Source organism: Stegastes partitus, unplaced genomic scaffold (assembly GCF_000690725.1).
Source record: "Stegastes partitus isolate 25-593 unplaced genomic scaffold, Stegastes_partitus-1.0.2 Scaffold1321, whole genome shotgun sequence".
NCBI classification, from domain to species: Eukaryota; Metazoa; Chordata; class Actinopteri; family Pomacentridae; genus Stegastes; species Stegastes partitus.
Window position 1 is genome coordinate 156,923 of NW_007579052.1, and position 20,090 is coordinate 177,012.

At 41.3% G+C, this 20,090-nt stretch overlaps 1 protein-coding gene across 1 annotated transcript in view; it reads right to left on the reverse strand.

Annotated features, from left to right (window-relative positions):
- Positions 1–16,259, reverse strand: part of asap1b (ArfGAP with SH3 domain, ankyrin repeat and PH domain 1b) — a gene marked incomplete at its 5' end in the record, with an annotated part of 47,370 nt that extends 31,111 nt beyond the window's left edge. The window contains 6 exons of the mRNA XM_008298488.1: positions 1,424–1,509; positions 6,607–6,736; positions 6,954–7,003; positions 7,478–7,552; positions 10,613–10,758; positions 16,187–16,259. Coding sequence (XP_008296710.1) covers positions 1,424–1,509; positions 6,607–6,736; positions 6,954–7,003; positions 7,478–7,552; positions 10,613–10,758; positions 16,187–16,259 — 560 coding nt within the window. The remainder of the gene's footprint in view (positions 1–1,423; positions 1,510–6,606; positions 6,737–6,953; positions 7,004–7,477; positions 7,553–10,612; positions 10,759–16,186) is intronic.
- Between the last annotated feature and the right edge of the window lie 3,831 nt (positions 16,260–20,090).

Genomic DNA, 20,090 nt, shown 5'->3' on the forward strand with positions numbered 1-20,090 from the left:
ATGAGAATTACTACTTAACAAATGTCATGCGTTACAAAGTGCTCCGATTGGCCACTATGAAGGTCACACGCAGAGAGAGATATCGGGGCAGTTTAATGTATAGCTGGGCTCGTTCTGGCACCTTTGGCTCTTGGCACAGAAATTTTATCCGTCCGAGTCCTCGGCAGATTTGCAGAGGTGCTTAGCACATCCTGAAATCCATTACAGATCTGTCAGCAGTACACACTTCGATGCAGCGCTGCCGCCACAAATCACCGCTAATGACCTCCCTCTCTCTTTCTCCAGCCACAGCCCACTGCTCTCTTCTTCTTGGAACATACATCTCCCTTCCTCTTTTCATTACTTTCTCCGCCGCATCTTGCCTCTGCTTGTTTTCCTTCAATCTCTACGCCGAGGATCCCACATGTCTCCTCCCACTCGACCCAGCTCTCCGTGTTGAGCACTGTTGACCTTGCAAACTGTCACAATGGACAGTTTAAGTGTTTATGCTGCAGTTATAGAAAATGATTCACCTGGCTTGACTTCTTGCTCAATTTTGACCTAGATAGCTGAAAATGTCTTTATTTTACTTGTTGTTCAGTAAGTATTTAGTAGTACCCTCTTTTCACCTTTTATTCTGCCTTTTTGTTGCAGAGAATAAGGAATAACATCTCAACCCTGCGTAAAACTGCATAGAGACTTTCTGGTCCACTTGTCGATTTAGGTACCTTACATTTTAAAGCAAACATGCCAGTTTGTTTATATTAATGTGTGGCTATAATCTTATATTACATGCATCAATAGTATACTGGCAAGTACGAGAAGATTTTTGGCATCTGCAACTTTTCTTGCAACTGTAAAATATAACTGAAGTGCCTCAGATTAAATACAAATTGTTTCCTTCTTCTCAGGCTGCGATCAGTTACGCACTGTCCTCAGTTCTGCATCCAGTCTCCCAATACTTCTAATCCATCACTACTGCGGCACGTCCATCCATCAAGGCCCAGGTTGAACAGATTAACTGTAAAGTATATTGTTTTGTCCCAGTGTTATGACAGGACATAGCAACGCCGAGAGAAAATCTGTCATTCTGTCACGGGCCGGTGTGAGCTGCGGTTCTGGCACAGAGAGCACCCACTTTATTTACCCGCCAAATCCCACCGCTGTCAGAACGTATCTGTATGATGACCTGTGCATATTTATGAGATTTATATATATATATATATATATTTCTATATATACACATATATATATGTACGCAACTGAACGCCCTCAAGATCTGTGAATCATACAGGAGACAGAAATTTGACATGAAGAGCTGCAGAGATGGGAAGAGAGGCGGCAACCCACTTCTTTAACATGTTCTCAGATATTTTTTCGTGGGTGTGATGCGCATGACAGGAGTGTCGCACATTTGGGTTCTGGGGATTAAGGTGGTACTTACTTGCACTGTGCGTGGTAATACTTAATCAGGTTCTGGAGGAGGTCCACTCCTTTCTTGGTCTTGATCTCATTTACTTTGATCAGGTACTGCAGGAAGAGGAAAGGTGCAGAGTTCAGCCAGGAGTTGAAACTCAGGGTATGTTTAAAGGATTTTTTGTTTTAATGAGGTACAACATGGCAGCGCTCAGACACAGGCAGCAAGGCTCCTGCTTCGCCATAGACACTTATAATATGAGCACCTTGCATTATGATAATCGCATCTGAGCACACATATGCTTCATGAAGGCTTTGATGTACAAGCCAAGGCTGCCTTGACACTGTGGAAGTGGGGACCAGACTGGTAAACACTGTGGAAAATGCCTTGTAGAACAAGAGAATACCATCCCTTTGCCTTGATCTAAATAAAGTTTCAAAAGAGTGATGAGAAATATTTTACATTAGCATCATAAAAAAAAAAGGAAATGCCTCCAGAGGAAATGCTTTGTAGGCTGTATGCTCTGTCTGGGTGTCTGAGGATTCAAAACAAATGTCTTCAGACAGTGCTGCCACCAAACAAACGAATAAAAGATTATCTTAAACTAATCCCACGGCGCACCAATCCATAGAGATTTCCAAAGAGTCATAGCTAAAGACCACTTCCAGCTCTACAGGAAGAATTTAATCTATTACACAATGCGTCTCTGAAGCTTCTGAGGGTACATACACTTTCACTTTGCTCCTTAGATCATGTGTGGATGCACATGTGTTAGAGTACGCATGAGTGCATGTGTGTGCGTGCATGTATGGACGCATGTGCTGTCCCTTTGTCTGCCTGACGGCGCTTGTTGGCCGGGAGATTATCCACATTTTGTCTGAGGCTTGTGTGGGTTCAGTGTTTTGGACGAGCGCTGCCGCATGTGCGTGTTTGGACTCTTTTGTGTGAATGAGCAGCGACGTTCGCGCTGCTGCCGTGTCTGGGCAGAATATAATGCAGCCTGCTGAGCCCTGCCTTTCCACACTCCTTCACTGACGGCGTAGGATGAAAAGGGTGAGAGAGTGAGAGCATCCTGTAATCTGGTGATTGAGTAACATGGAGAGAGAGTGAGTGTGTGAGAGAGCACGCAACGGAGAGAAATGAGGTTAAGTGGGATGAACAGATTGTACCACTGACTGCGGCCACTGCCCCGCACACAACAACTGCAGCACTGATATTTCCAGCCGACATGACTGTTGATTCACAGAATATCAGATGTTTTTAATTATTCTCGTGCCTACTTAAATTTGTAGAGCATCTTCTATGCTGCAAAATAAAGATAAATAAGGCAGACATTCAAGGCACATGTGAATGTTATAGTCTAATTTAAATATATTTATCACTATGATGCAAAAATCTGCAAACTGCCATCATTAATATATAATTCTATTAAAAGCCAACACAATGAGGGATGGCAACTATTGCATATATTATGGTAAACTCTGAACAGTAGCTCATTTATCTCATCTCACAGCACAACCCTACGAATCAATGATAAAGATTTAAATTTCCATGACCCAGCAAACCCCCTGAAACACATTATCCGAAGTGGCTTGACATCTCTGAATTATAGATATTAATGACTCTATAGATGCATCAGCAGCTACGTAGATATCCGGCTTTATAAACTCCTTATATTTGTTCTCTATGCTGAACTGTAAACAGATCATATATGTATAGAAACAGGCCGGTTATGTTCTCGTTATATCATCCTTTGATGTGTGTTTTTTTTTTTAGACAAATACATTCTTGAAACCACAGAGTCATCAAACTAGCATTTACAGTGAGGCTAAGTTCAGAAACAAGTGGCCAAAACCACAAAGGCCAGCTCAGAGGACTCATGCAGCGCCGAGGGGACGCAGCTAATCAGTATCGTACTGCATGTTAAAGCACCAGCATGCAAGGCTCTGAAGATGATTCGTTTTTTTTTTTTAAATTAAATCTGCAGCTGAGGAAGCCAACAAAAAGAGGAAGCCAGTGCTAATGTAATGTGGGAGCTACAACTCGTTTTTGGCATCCTGCATCAACCGGAGGCGGATTGTAAAATTGGATAATGCAGTGACGGATGAGTGGGTCTTCGGAAATCATGCAAAGATAAATCTGTTTCAAGTGCTGGTTCAAACGTTTTTCAAACAATGCATGAAACGGCAATGTGAGAGGGATGCTGGAGGAGTCACAGTGTTGAACCAGCAGATAACAATCACCAAAATCTACAGATTTTCTGGTCTTTACAAAGCTTTATAGTCAGCTTTTTCCCCACTGTTTGGCTTTACTGTTTTGGAGCAAGGAGCTTCTTGTAGGGAAAAAAAAAAGCTCTAAGTCACCAGCTGCCAAGCAGACAAGGTTGGCTGGTAAACATAGAGGAGAATTTAGCAGCTAAAGAGACAGATATTTTTCTTAGGAGTTGGTAGAGACCAAAATAAACCAAAGGGACTGACTGTATTCATCAGGAAATGTACATATGGGTTAAAGTGTAAAGCCACCATTCAGATTAGTGAATAGCATGCTAACTTGCTAAACTGAGAAGGTAAAAACACCTGTTAAACATCAGCATTTTTGCATTGTCACTGTGAGAACATTAACATGCTGTTCTTGGCATTTAGCTCAGCCTCACAGAGACACGAGCATGGCTATAGGCTTGTGTCCGTCATTTGTATTCTTCTCTTGTTTCGTGTTTAGCTTTAGCACTTACTGGAAAACACTACTGGTAACTAAATCTGACTTGATCAGCCACACAATACGCTCTTTGTAACAGAATAAGAAGTTTGCACACAGGTGGAAAATGTGGGCAAGAAAATACTTGAGAGTCACACTGAGAGGAGGGCAGATCAGCATGGCAGGGCACAAAAGGACTGCAGTGAGTTTTCTAGTGAATAATTCACACAGCCAACAGCAGTGCAACAGCCATTGGTCCATTATGTAATTTGAGTAAAAAATCCTACCAGGATAAAACAGTGAACAAGGCGTAGGCGTCGCCACCCACCACTCGAGAAGCTTTTGGCAAAGCAGAGTGAGCTCTAACAGTTTGTTCTGATTCTCATGGGCACAAAAAGACTTCGCATTTGTTTTACACTTAATACTCGCTGTCAGAATTCTTTAAGTTCAGTCTTTGTGCACTAACACCAAAGAACGACATGTTCAAAGAACCAGAGCAACATCTGAAAACATTTAAATTAAAGGAAACCAGTTTGATTGTTCGGTACAAGCTTTAATATCTTGTGTCATGAGCTTTTTTGTGTTGTATTTTCCTAATCTCATCCACTGACAATCACACTGGTGAAACACATACTTTTCTCATGAATTAATGTCGGTACAGCTGTATCTTTTGGCACAGCTGTAATCCCTACACATGGTGCCGCACGTGTTATAGATTTAATATACATTATTCAAATCATCTGAGAGGAAAAAAATCAGCTCGAGTTTAAAATCTAGAAGAAACTGGTGAAGGACTTTACATACTGTATGGGTTTAATGATCTAATGTGTTAATTTTAGAACTGGCGCCTTGACAGGTGAGAGTTAGCCTTTTATTCCAGGATGAGGATGTCGTTTTAATTGCAATGCTGGTGTGAGCATGACCTAACACAGCATAAATAAGAAGGTATTATTTATAATCCTCATACTTACAATGAGATGGCAGCTAAATCGAGCGTAATTGTACACAAAGCTGCACTTTTGACAAACTAACCTGCGACCCAAATACGATTACTGCTAAGAAAGTAGGGCCAAACTAATTTTTCTGACAGATATTGTGATTTGATTTGCGATATCATTTTTTAAAGTGTAGCCAAAGTTGAATATTTACTGGGTAATACATTTAAAACGTGATGGAGCATTCCCACAAAACCATCGACAAAACAGTTCAAACCCTGGCTTAGACACTGCAAACTGTACAAGGTGTGGCTATTAAACAATGAGAGCTTATGTCAGTTGAACCACAGCGTGCCCAAACCATGAAGTACACATTAATCAATGGGCAAGCTACACAACACATGAAAGTTTTAATCTGCTGAGCTTATATAACATTTATTTACAATATTCGTCATTGCTTTTTTGATCTGAAATGGCCATCCCATTGTCTCGATTTACACCTTCTGATCTACAGATGGGTGACAAATTAAAGGAAAAACCAACATTAAGTGTATTAGTGAGGTGTTGGGCCACCATGTGCTGCCAAAACAGCTTTGGTTCTCCTTGGCATTGATTCTCCAAGTCTCTGGGACTGGGATGAACACTATCATTTGTTCTTGTGATGATGGCTGTGGCGAGAACTGTCTGACACATTGGCCCAAAAACTCCCATTGTTGATCTGTTGGACCAATTTTGTATTGCTTTGCAGTGACTTCTACCTCTAAGGGGACAACTGAACCTAAACCATGCCAACAAAATGCCCCTTTCAGCATCACAGAGCCACCGGATCCCCTCCGTGTTGGGTCAAGCATTCAGGATTTTCCTTTAATTTGTCAGCCATCTATACCTCTGTATAGAGTTTCTAAAATAATGACATTGGATGCATGGGCCCTTACATTTGCTCCTGCTATTAATAAACATCTTTACTTGTTTATAGCGGTGTAGTTAGATCCCAATATAGCAGTTAGGTCACACTAGCAGCAAGCAGCTGACTTTTCATCTTGTGAGGTGGATATTTCCATAATGCTTTATCTACATCAATATTTTCTAGCGTGTGCGGAGTGGACATGGTGCAGCTTGTATCTTTTTACTGGCTACACGTGCAGCGGATGTGAGGTTGTGGCCAAAGTGGATGGTAAGCTTTGGTTTTAGTGACTTTTTTTGTGTGTCTTCTGATTCTGGACCCACTGAGTTTGTGTTTTACAGGCCAGTTGACACTTACAAATTACTGCAGACTCTGTAAGGGGTAAAGTTACTAAGCAACCATCAGCTGATACTGGAAAATCAATATCAACAGAGCGATCAAAAGCCTGTTTAATACGAAAAAGTTAATTCCTCTGTACACGTCCTAATTTCTGTGTAAAAAGGATCAGACACATGTAGCGTAAAAAATATAAACCACAGCATAAGAGTAAAGTCACGCCTCATTGTTGGTGAAATCACAGATTCATACGTATCCAGAGATGACATAGTGTAGTTGCAGGTTGCTCTGTGTTTTTAAAAAAAAAAAAAAAAGCAAAACGGACTCATTTTATGACTCACCTCACACATCTGGAGCTGAAAGAGACGCCGCTCCTTCTCCATCTCCTCTGCGATCTCAGCGCCGGTGATCTCGGTGCGGATCATCCCGTGCTGCTTGGCATGTTCTCGCTTCTCCTTCTCGATCTTTGTACTGACACAGAACAGAGCGAGTCACTAAATGGCTGCACTTCTGCCCGTGGTGTTTGTGTTTGTGTTTGTGTGCGGTAACTTCTGTGACACTCCTGGAGCATCCAAACAATATTGCCGCGCATTATCAACAGTGTTTGATCCATTATTCAGCGCCCTGTAATGAGCTAGATGGTGCAAACATGGAGGGTTACAACAGCACATTTTAATGATCTACTTACAACTTGGCCTCGTAGTCTTTCCACGCTTTGTCAAAGGGCTTCTTTATGTCCTGCAGAAACACAGAAGGACAAGATTTAGCAAACTACAAAGAGCTCTCCATGGGGACGGACTTATTTGTAGAGTTGGATTTCGGCTTGAGGCCTTGCGAATGCCTCCCTCTGCTCAGGATTTATGGCCTGGATGCCCGGCGAGCGACCACGCCCCTCCTTGTACCTCCAGCATCAAGGGTTCATGACCCAGTAACTCGGCACTCGCCTCTAGCACAACACAAAGGCAGTGTTTACATCTGCGAGATTTACAGTGTGATCTTTTGAAAGGAGAGTTCGTCTCCAAACCCTCCCCTCCGCCTCTCTCTCGTAGCTCTCTTTATCACAGGCACAGAAGCTGAGAGATGGATACAGAGATGTGCTGACGAGGCATCTATTGCCCCACTGCTGAGTCGTAACACTGGGGGGGCCCGGAAGAGAGAGCGATGGAAAAAAAAACACAGCAGGAAGAGAAACAGTTTTACTGTAAATCTTACCCCTTTCACGCCTTTCAAATCACCCTTCAGCAGCGAGTCCAGGGTGAAGATCACATTGTGGCTGAGGCTCTGGAGCTGAAAGAGGAAACAGGAGGGAAACATGGAGTTATAATAAGGCAAGGAAACAGGATTGCCAACTAAAACCACCAAAAGACAAAAACCAACAATGAGCTGATCTTACAAACAAGTACTGTCTGCGTAGCCAAAGCTTAATATAACTCCTTTCTCAGAGCAATAGAGCTACGCTGTTGTCCCAAAAAATATTTAAATACACATCAGTGAGCCACACTGTTGCACTGGGCGTTCTTTCTGTACAATGAACATGAGCACTGTAGTCTAATTTAAACCGCAAATATACAGGAGTTTACCACATACACCATCCTGCTGCCAAAACTAAATGTGTCTTAATCCTCTGAGCCTCAAAGCCTGCCGGCAGGTTTTTCATGGGCATATTATCCTTAAAAAAAAAAATTCAAAATGACATAATTTATCAGAGCCAGAAACTGTAAGAACATGATGTTCTTAGATTTATTCACCTTTGATGTGCTGACGCATCAGGAAAACTGCTTAAATCTCAGCTTAGTAATATAGTGTTTTGTCAAAATCACTTTATGTTACATGTCTTATCGAAAAAATTGCCAAAAATAAACCGTTTGTCGTAATCAGATTCTGCAACAAAACAAAAACTTTGGTGTTCCACTGCACAACTCTGATGCTAGTAGTGATTCTGCTGCGACCAACAGTTGTGTAACAAAAACTAAGTCACTATTTGGCTGAACTAGGCTGAACTGCAGACTGTGTTTACACAGAGCAGATAGGAAACAAATATGAAAACAAATAAAAAATCTAAGTAGTAAAATATCTACAGTCATCATTTTTTCTAGTCTTGAGTAACACCTGTGGGCACTTGGAAAAATGGTGCTCATGTTGATTTTAGTTTTGTTTCAGTTAAAATGAATATTAGAAAACAATAATGCATATATATTTTTAATGATTTATGGCATTATAACTGTGTCCTATTATACAGAAGACATTTTACTTCTAGCCGTGGTTCTGCTGTTTGCGTAGAGGTGCAGGACTTTTTATTGCCTTTTGGCTAAAAACTGCAGTCCCCAGCTTTAAAAAAAAAAAAAAAAAAAACTTTTGGCAACTCAGGACCAATAGAACAAGCCGTAAACACAAAACTAAGTTATTATAGCAAACACACCAGCAAATAGTTACTTATACGCACAAGCAGCAGACACACAGCAACACCAACATCAATGCTGGGCCTTATTTCTGGCCACTTAATGAATGCAGGTCCAATATTTATTCTCCCTACAGTTCTGTTTTTGGTTTCAACTACTGTCACAAATATCTGGCTGTTTACCTGCTAAATGCTCCCCTATGTTTGCCAACTAGTTGCTAACTTTGTCTCACTGCTGTTGGGTGTTGGACAGGCAGCATACAGTGAATTTTATTGCAGCTTTTTTCTGTTGGCTAGAAAGGACTGATGAAAGCAGTGAACCAAAACAATAAGCTAAAAGACACTAAGATGCTCTATATAGATAAAGGGAACTGCATAGTCAGGTAGAAATTGTCTATAGGTCTACTTCTATATTACATATAGCTACTCAACCTTTAATGAATATGAATGTATTGATTAGTGCAGCATAAAAGTCTTCAGTGAGAACTTCTGGGCTTTTGGTTAAGTTAAAGGGAGTCACAAAGTATTTAGAGAGGCACATTGCTGATTTTGGACTTTTTAATGACTCGAGAAATGCAGAAAAACACCAGCGTGATCTTTTAACCTTCAGTGCAATGCGTCCACACATTCTGCTGACTCAACATAATATCAACATTCCACCTACAAAACAGCCCCAGTGCAGGTTAGTCTGCAGAAGAATTAGCAAAAGCTTGACGTTTCCAGCAGCTCGGGTTGCCTCAGCTACGCTCAGCAGCTCTAACCATTAGGATCAGCAAGGTCATTTACAACAGTACTAAGCATTTAAGTCCCTGTTGTAGTTAGCCAAGTCCACACAGACACACAGCAGCGGTCAAGGAAGTAAACAACGCCTAATGGGCGCTAATGTGCTTCTTAAGTGCCTGTCTTGCATATGGCTAAAGTCAGAATCAATCTTTCACTGGCCGGCTGCCGGTGTGCTCTAACAGCCCATCCTGGAAACTGTCACTGTCTCTTCTGCTTTCTCTAACCGCACAATTCTCAGAAAGGAAATGAACAAGAGGCAGAAAATCCAGCCAGATCCGTTTGTAAAATCCTTACATTGAAGCTGATAACACATGTCGGACATCTAGGACAAGCACTAGTCATCAATACTCATTTGTACTACACGAGCATACCAGCTGCCCTCAGGGTGCAGTTATTGAAGTCTGAAAAACTCTTTCAGTGAAATACTCAAAATGAAAACGACGAGGCCAAGGGAGAGAAGAGAGATAATTTCACTTTCCAGCCATATGCAGGTAGTGTTGACAGGTGAGTGATTTAGTTTATGCATGGACACACACACACACTGAAACGTATACACAGTTGTTGCTGGAGCTGCCAAGTGTATTTATGGAGTCTAATCTCGCTGTCAGCCACACAGGAAGAGAGAGAGAGAGAGAGCGAGCGGGGTCTGGTTCTTCGTCCAACAACAATCACTCACAGAGGATTCAAACAGGACACATTATTCAACAGAAACGTCAGGGGGAATTCACGGCAGGCAGATAAGAGCCCGTCTGGAAAATAAAAATAAAAATACAAGCCTCTGAGGCAGATATATCCGCAGTCAGCTATACTGTCCGACTGCGGTGAAGGTTTTGACTGCGTAGGCGAATTTTAGATTGTTTTGTGTAGAGATCAATGAACATGTCTTGTTCAGCTGGAACCTGTACAAACACATGTACTTCTTGTGTTGCGTTTTCTGACTACAGCTGTTTATTCTCTCCACTACACACCCAGCATTAACCCCTCACCTGATGTAATCCTAATCTTCACCTTAAACCCAAATCCTAAACCACTTTAACAAGTGAAGACATGAAAAATAAGCTGGACGTTGTTATCTTTCTATCCTTTAAGGCAGAAGCATTCAGCGGGACAGCCTCCCTAAGCCATTTGTTTTAATGATACTGTGAGCGTTGACATGCTGGACTCACCAGGTTCTTCAGTAGGGCAGACAGCTCCTTGGTGAGGGAGGAGAACTTGACGAAGGCTGTTCCCAGGTCGGGGTTGTCCCGGCTGATGAAGTTGCTACCAAATTTGTCCAGAGCCTGGGCGTAGTTTTCTTCATTTTGGACGTGATCTGCATTGGAAACAGAGAGCAAAGGCCAAAAAAGTGGTCAGTTTACCTCCCCTGAACTCTGGCTGATGATTAGCACGATTAGCTTGGAGTGTAGAGGACTAGAAGTTTAAGCTACAGCCTGACAGGGTTTACTGCTGGTGTTGGCGACAAGTAGAGCAACAGGAACAATGACAGTGAACATACTTTTACTGTTTCATTGGGACAACTTATTTGAAAAACCTGCTTGTGTTTAGACAGTGAACATGGTAGAAGATTGGCTTTTTGCCTTTATTAAATAGTTGTAGTAGAGATTGACAGGAAATGTAAGGGGGAACAAGGGGAGTGGCATGCAGCAAAGAGCCCAGTGGAAGTCAAACTGAGGAGATCACTTTCATTCTTGTCATAAGCACCTAAACCACACAACCATCAGGTTTCACTTTACAGGACTTTGCATGACAGCATTTTTATATTTGTCAAAAGAAAGGTATCAAATAAATGTACTGTCCTGGCATTAGTAAAGACATTTAAGAACTAGTATCAAAAATCGGCATGCATCCGCTCTTTGCAGATGACGTAGTTCTGTTTGGACCGTGACCTTCAACACACAAGGTCGTGGTTTGCAGCCAAGTGTGAAGCAGCCACAATGAGAATCAGCACCTCCAAGTCTGAGGCCATAGTTCTCTGCTGGAAACTGGTGAATTGCTCCCTCTGGGTTGCTGTGAGTTGCTGCCCCAAGCAAAGGAGTGACAGTAAAATGGAGCATGAGATGGACAGATTGGGTCAATGAAGAAAGGTGAAGTTGCTGATGTACCAGTTGATCAGTGTTCCTGTGCTCATATGTGGTCATGAGCTCTGCATAGCAACCGAAAGAAAGAAAGAAGCTGCTGATACAAACAGCCAAACTGAGTTTCCTCCGTGGGCTCAGACATTAAGGGGGAGTTTGGAGTGGAGTCGCTGTTCCTTTGCGTCGGAGGACCTAGTGGAGGCGGTTCTGATTGAGATGACTCCTGGGCACCTTCCTTTGGAGGTTATCCCTCCTGGGTAGAGCCATACCCCACTGGAGGGATTATATATCTCAATGGGCCTGAAAACGCCCTTTGGGATCCCCCAGGAGGAGCTGGACAATAGAAACTGGAGACCGATGTCTGGAATGCCCTGCCTAGCCTGCTGCCACCTCAACCTGACTCTGGATAAGCAGAAGAAAATGGATGGAAGGATAATATCCAAAACGAGAGCCCTACCTGTTGGCCTTCTTTCTGACAAGGCATCTCAACCACCACAATAGCAGATTACTGTCACATATATTTCTACTATCAGTGACATAAACTGTGATTGCAACGACGCTGTCAAGTGTGTGAAAGATCGAACAGATGCTAAACTCCACATCAAAGTGTGTTTACAGGCCTTGGGAAGATAAAAAAAAGCAGCGCTGCACAAAATCTGATAAATTGGGGCTGAACACTGCAAGTTAAAAAAAAATCTGGGGGTGTGGAGTTAAAAAAAGGGGGGAGGTTATCAGACTTGTGAAGCCTGCTGAGAGCAGAGTAGTCGAATTGGATTGTGGGTAATATATGCATGAAGTAAAAAAGGCTTCATATCTTGTCCTGTTTGATCTCTTTTTTTTAAACTGTCCATGTTGTAACGGCACAACCCTGAGTAGGTGGAGTCCTCTTTTAAACTCCTGGAATTCCCGACAAGTCAGTCAAAACTGTAAATACTTCTTAAGATGAGAGAAACATCTTCAAGGAATCTGCGTCACCTGGACTGTTTTGGAGATTCTTCACAACCAAGAATCTCCAAAACAGGAAATATTTTGTTGCAACAACAGTTTGAAAATCAGGAAAAAGGGCGGCAGATAAAGAAAATACCTCCATTCTTTGTTCTCGTGATGTTCATAATTAGACAGATGTGGCAGAAACGCTCAGATCCTGCAGTGGGAAGTACCTTCATGTGAGCAGCAACAGAAGCGAAACAATAACAAACATATGTGACCTTGGCTCGCCAATTTTCGATCAGCGCTAGTCCTCAGAGAGACTTTTGTTTAATAAATTTTGACAATAGAAAGCCGTCTTTATGTACAGCTAATGTCAGCGTGACAAGATGTGTGGTTCTCCAGGTCTGCGAGACTCTGCGGGAGCCGTCAGTCAGACCGCAGCATCCGTCTGTCCTTGTCGTTAAGTTGCTGACGGAGGGGAGGCGGAGGGGGAAGGTGTTTCCACTGCTGCCAGATCCAGAGAGGAGGCCTGAGGGGGAGGTCAGGTGAGACGAGAACCCTGCAGAGTCTATTCCGGCGGCAGCCATTTTGAACTTTCATCATAGTGGAAACTCGGATACAATCAAAACAAACAACTGAGGACAATCTTTTTTTTGCATTTCCTTTTTGTACTTTCTGTCCTTTCTTTTATGGTTTTCTGGGGATTTGGGGTTTAGCAATTTGGGGGAGTAACATGAAGATATAAGGGATTCTGTATTCCTTGTTTGTGTGTGGTTGTGCAAAAGCTGGAGCTGCTTAGGTTCTTAAACTTTCCTTTAAATCCTGAAAAATTAAGTTATTATATTCATCATTTTATGAGACAGGGCTCGATTTTACTGCTATTTACAGTAGGGCTGTAACTAACCTACTTTCTCATTTATCTTCTTGAGTCATCAGTTAGTTGTTTGACCTATAAAATCTTAGAAAATGTGGAAAAAACATTTATCAAAGTCCAAGATTCTGTCAGAGAGGAGTAAAGAAACCACAAATATTAAAACAGTTGGCGATTCATTCATTGGCTGACAGATAATTGTTTAATCGATTAATTGCAGCAGCTCTAATTTACAGTTTTTTTCTGTATACATTCACTTTCAGTAATTACTTAAGATTTAATGGAATTCTTGCACCGGATTCAAATTGCAGCAAATAGTTTATTGCTCGCTGTCCTTGTTTTGCATCAGAGCTGCATTAAAGGCTAATTCCAGTTTATTTCATCCCCATGTGGTTTCTGCTAATGTGGCTCTAACGTTGCACTATCCATCTATGTTGAAGAGTTTATTGCACAAACAGCGTATGTTGGGTGGAAAAGCACCAGATCCCTGCAGCTTTGAAAAAACACGATTTTTAACACAAATGAAATGAAACTGAACACAGGAATGAGCCACCTGGCATCGAGCGTTTTCATCCAGAGCAACCTGATCTAATCATCCTGCAAATGCATCCCCCTGTGCCTGTTTGTTTTCTACTGCTGCTGCTGCTGCTTCGAATCAAAAGGTTTCAATCTGTAAAACATGAAGTGGCCTTTATTGTGACGCAGACACAGGAAATGTGACATGTAAAACAAGGCAGCTATTTTCTGCATTTTACCATCAGAAGATAGATGGTTTTCAATTTCTGCAAGGCCAGTGGGACAAAAAAAAAAAAGGAGCCACAGTGAGCCGTTAGAGGCAGAGTTACAGGCTGCAAAGCTTCAACTTAACAACAAGCTAACCAGCTGCTTTTACTGGATTCTGTTGTTGTGAGGAAAACAGTGCTGACAAGGGATGCAAAATTCTAATAATTTTCTTAACCGATAATCAGCCGCGTTATTAATCGATAATCTATTAATTTAGTGACGAATCAAGTACATTGTTCCCTATGGTGTTAGAGCTGTTGTAGTCAGCCTGAAAAGCAGCTCAGTAATGTATGCCATAAAAGACCGAAGTGTTGTCCATCCCAGTAACTGTTGATCTCCTTAAGCATCACAGAACACTTTGTCATGGTGGCCCTTTGCCTGGTAACTTTCCTCTTGCCCAAATGGAACTTTGACCTGATGCTACAACCAGGTGCTGCAGCTAATGTACAATAATGTCCTTTGTCTACTGACTTATTAGTTACTATATTTTTAATCGATTTAATTAACAACAATTAATCGACTAACCATTCATCATTAACATCCTTGGTGTTGACCAATAAATCCCATTTTCATTGTCATCACAATGCAAACATGTACGATACACACATTCATAAAGACTCCATGCATTCACTTAGCATGTGGAAATGTGACCTATCAGCTGGAGTCCTGGATACATGGGCCAAGCATTCACATTATCTGGTGAACCAGACTAAGCCTCTGCTCGCTGTTGACTATGAGTGAGAGAGCAGAAGGGGAAATTAAACTTTAATTTCTTATATTTGTAATATCTTTTTTTCAATTAGTCTTCTGTTGAATTGTTTTTGCTATTCAAGTGCAATTTGCATGTGCCACTTAGTAATTATCATTGAGAGTTTGTTTCTACTGTAAACACAGTAACCTGCTGCTAGCTGTTCATCTGACACCAAAATAACCAGCAGAGTCTTAAGAGTTTCAATTTTAACTGAGTGTTTATAATACATGCATGATGAGGAAAATTGTGGCTTCTCTCGTTCGAAGGTCCATGTATGTGCACAACAAGTTGCATTTAATTGATTGTTTATTTTACAAAACTTTAAAACTCTGTATTCAACATGTGCAACATTTTACGATGAGCCCACAGCTGTTACTAATGCTGGAAAAACTGGCCACTCTACATACTATGGATATTTTATTATTTACCTCATAATTTGTTTTCATACCCTGTCTGTTTTGGGTAAACACTGCCTGCAGTTCAGCCCAAAAAATCCCTGCAGATTTTATTTTATTTTTTTTAACATAATCTGGCAAATAGTTTAATTTAAGTGACTCTTCAAATGAGACTTTTTGATGAAATGTCATGATTTCAAGCTTAGGTTTGGACAATTTTCCATTGGAGTGTGAAGTCATAGATGATTAGTTCGGAGACTGTCAGAAAGTTGAAAATCTGACGATTCTTTGTGCTTTTACAGCTTCTGGCTATAACAAATGGTGCAATTTTGGGGATTTTTTTAGAAGGCAGCGCGCCTTTCAAGCTCAACAGCAGGTTGTGAGGTTCAGAGGGTTAACATCACATGAAGTATTTGTCTTACTTTAACTAGATGCTGTGAGGAGCCAAAGAAACTCAAGACTGTAATAAATAGCTAACTTATTAAACAGCTGACTTCCAGCTGTTCCAGCGGTTCTTTGTTTCTCATCCGGCAGAGTGGCATTGAGATGAAGGTAAACTCGGTCTTCTCTGTGGAGAACAAACAAACTTTTTTGTGGGACAAACATCTGAAACTGTCAATTTGCAGGGAGGAGGCTGCTCTCAAAAGTATTCAGTGGAAAATTACTGAGGAACCATGTCACAGCAACGAGCAAAACAAACTCAGGTGTTGGTTTCTGGGACAGCCTGGATACACACACAAAACACCATCTGTCCTACAAACGGCAATGTTCCAGACAAAAAAACAAAAAACAAGCAATCCTCATATTTATTAGAGATATTTAAGAAATCATGGGCTTTCCTGTGGGGTTTCATTTTGGAAAGGGCTGTTAAAGCGTACCCAAACACGAGCCAAAGCCCAATCAGGACAGATAAATTTAGAAACAGACTGTCTCACCTTGACCTGAACTGTAGATGGCCTTCACTGATTTCTTCACCTTCTGCAGGGAGGTTCGGTCCTGGTCCAAGGCCTGGAAAAAAGAGAGAGAGAGAAAAAAAAGCAGATGCTATTAAAACATTTCATCCCTTAGGAGGACATTGTAAATATTCACACTGAAAGACCGCAAAGATATTTCTGATATTCAAACACTTGTTTTAACGACAGAGCAAACCTGAGCAGATTAGGCCATAAGAACAACAAATATTTGTTCAGTAATTCAAAGCGAGCATACGCCATAAAGCCAGAGCTCACAATGCAGCGCTTGACCTGAATGTGACATAAATCGTTATTTCAACGCTGCGGACTGACGGAGCAGAGCCTTTGTGTTCGCTCACAGTTAAAATAAATAGGCAGCATATCCAATTTTATCACAGTTAGGCTTTTTATTATTACAAATTATTCACAATGAAAACACTAGAAAAATAAACACGGCGGCTGACCTATTGTTTCAGCAGGTTATCTGTCTCACTTCTCTGCAACTTCAGAGATTAATGCTCAGAGTTTAGCAGCCGAAGCACCGGGGAGCTGAAATAATGACCAGTATAAATAAAATAAAAACACACACACACACATGCAATAGATCATAGCACCAGTGGTTACTCATTTAATAATAACTGTTATGAAAAGCTGCACAAAGTGTGACCCTTGAACTGATTCCACCATCAGAAAATACGGCTTCACACGAGGAAAATTCATCATCATAAACATCATCCACATGCAAGAGAAACTCATCATGTGGCTGTATTGCTCAGTTTCCTGCCTGCCAGAGAAAATAACAACTACATCTGAAGTTACACCGCATTCAAACGCACCACATAACTCACATATCCCCGTTAGAAGTCACAGGAGTGACTGACACGTCTGCACACGGATTAAAGTCAAACACGAGTCAGCTACGTGTGGGAGTTTTGCTGATATCGTAAATTAAGTGAAACGTAAGATTCTGATGACCTCTTGACTCAAAATTTGATTAAAAACCTTTTTTTTTGTTTGTTTAACGTACCTCATTAAACTCTTTCTGGTTTCTACTTTCATCCCGGTGCTGCTTTTCTTATAATTCCTCATCCATCTACTTCTAAATCTCTCTAGATGCCCGTCCTCTGTTAAGTACCATCCGACTTTTCATATTTCATTCTTTCCTCTGATTCATTTTAGCTGTTCTCTTTTTAAGCGCTTATTATTTTTGGTAAAGCTGCTCCCATCCATCGACCACCGATCGTTTTCGACTGATATTGGTTCTGAACTGTTTGATCAGTGGCCTCTATGAAGGTCGATCAGAGGAGCCAAACAGATGATGCAAAACTTGCAAAAGACGATTTCTCCACATGCAGCTGAAGTGGCTGCTTCCATCAGGTGTCTGAAGAAGATGTGCACAATACTGTGGTTTGTTATCTTCTATAAATGCAGAGAAACACTGTGGGCTGTTTATGCTGTTTATGACTGGGTGCTATACAGTAAAGCTACAGTAAACTGATAAAAGCCTTGTGTTTTGTAATAATTAATCGATTGCCAGCTATTAAACTAACCACTAACTGTTTTATTAATAGCTGACTTTGTTAGAGTCGTTTTTTAAGAATAAAAGGTCAAAATTCTATGATTGCAGCTTCTTAACTGTAAATATATTCAGATTTCTTTACTCTATGAATACATTTGAGGATGACTGTATATGACAATTAACTAAATAACTTTGGACAAAACAAAACACTTGAGAACATCTTTGCTGCCTTTGGAAACCAGCGATCAACATTTTCAACCCGGTTCTGACACTTTATAGCTCGAGCAGCTGATGAATCGAGAAAATAAACAACAGATTACTCAAAAGTTGTAGCCAAAGTGTACTGGAACAGATTTTTGAAGCCTCAGCGTGATTCATTGCTCTAACTCGGCGTGCGGTGCAGAATTTATCGTTTAGTTTTTATATATTTTATCCAATGGGAAAGTTATAATCTAAGCTTTTCTCTGTAAACAGTTTCAATTGTGTCTCGAAGAAAGAGAGGAGCACGCTGCCTGCTGATAAATAAAAAGTTGTCAAATCACGATGCTTTCTCATCTCTTTGTTTTAATACTTTATATACAATATTGTTAAGAATGTTTGAATAATGAGTGCAGGATAAGGAGAAGGCTTCAAATAGACCCAGTGGCTGCGGATCGCCCCCAGAAATCTTCAATCTTTTACTTCCAAACACACTGATGAGTAAAATTCTCAACAAATAAGAACTCTGATTGTTATATTATAGCATATAGGAATAATAATTGAAGAATCTGTCATCAGCAGATGTAAACTTTCTAAGAAACTCTATGAGGTTGAGTCATGAGTTGTTTTCTAATATCTCTACCTGGTCCTGGTGAGGCTTTTCAGAGCTTTTAACTGGAACTCCTTCATCATTTTTTGTGAATACTGTGAATTCACAGCAGATGTTTGTAATAAAATAAAGCATGAGGAAAAGCCGACTGTGATTTATTACCCACATTTGCCACTGTTATCAGATTTTTCAGTCTGAGAAACCATCGAAAGGACTCAAATAAAGAATTACCAGTTAAGATACGTCTTCTTCTGGTGCATTCGAGGACATTCTGGCCATAGAATTGCCGTCTGAATTTTGTGTGAACCATTTTAAACCGTCCTTAGTGTGTAATCTAAATAAAAGTCATCGCAAAGCAGCCACACCTAGAAGAAATGATCCTGCAGGCAGCCAGGAATACAGCCGAGTCCAGGAACCGTAATGACCTCATCCCCAATAAAAACCCTGATCAGTGGGCTTTTACTTGCAGGCGTATCGTGCTGGCACCACCGCTACGAATCTAAAATGTATGTTTAATCTGGTGATAAGTCCCTGGACGATTCTAACACGGCACCTTCTCTGTAATTATGTTATTTACCCGTCGTATCCCCCTGATTGCCATCTATAAAGATAGCTCAATAAAACGAGAGGCAGACGTTTATTTGATGGCAGAATATGGGAGTTTAGTGCTGCACACATGGAGAAAACAGTGACAGCAATGCGGAGGTCAAGCACTTATCCCTGCAGCGAGCTAAACAACCTGGAGACGCTGCTGCAACAACAACATGAGAATCACCTGTCACACTGCACGCCATCTGTCTGCGCGACATCTATTATCGGATCATTTACTGCAGGAGAAGCCGAGCTAATTGGGAGACTCGTTACGCTCAGGAAAAAGTGGACACGCGGGCGACACCAGCGCACGTCTGGATCACCCGTGTCTGCGTTAATGGTTTTCAGAATTATTTATTCTGACAGTGCAAACATTTCACATCCAGCCACTTTAACCGGAGGGAATGGAAACCATAACTCTGCCATGTTTGCTCATAATGGATGATAAACACAAGCAAAAACACCATTAGATCAAGGTCAGTCGGGCAAAAGCAGACGCGCGCACACACACAACAATGGGCTAATTAAATTTCACAACATAATTAAGCCGTCCTTGGCCTCCCTCGGACAGCTTTACATGGCTCTTCCCCAATTATGGCAGCGGTAGTTTGCCGCCGCAGGGCCCTTTCTGCCAGGGCCGAGCCCTTTGATCCCGCTGCACATGGGAACAGACTCTGCTGCCACATACCTCCCCACACTGCCTCATTACTTAGCCTCATGTCTGTTTGGCTAAACAGTGGCCCAAACAGGCCGGGGCCGATATGAAAATTTAATAGTAGCCCTTATCTTGGCAGTGCTGTCTCTGTTGATGGTATTATCCTGATAATTACTGTGATGAACATCTTCAAACAGTATAAAAACATGTTTAGATGATGAAAAAGGCTTACACAGAATCTAAAAACATGTCACATAGCCACATGCTTTGCCTGCAAATGGATTTCTCCCCTGACTGCTAATGATGAGTGACA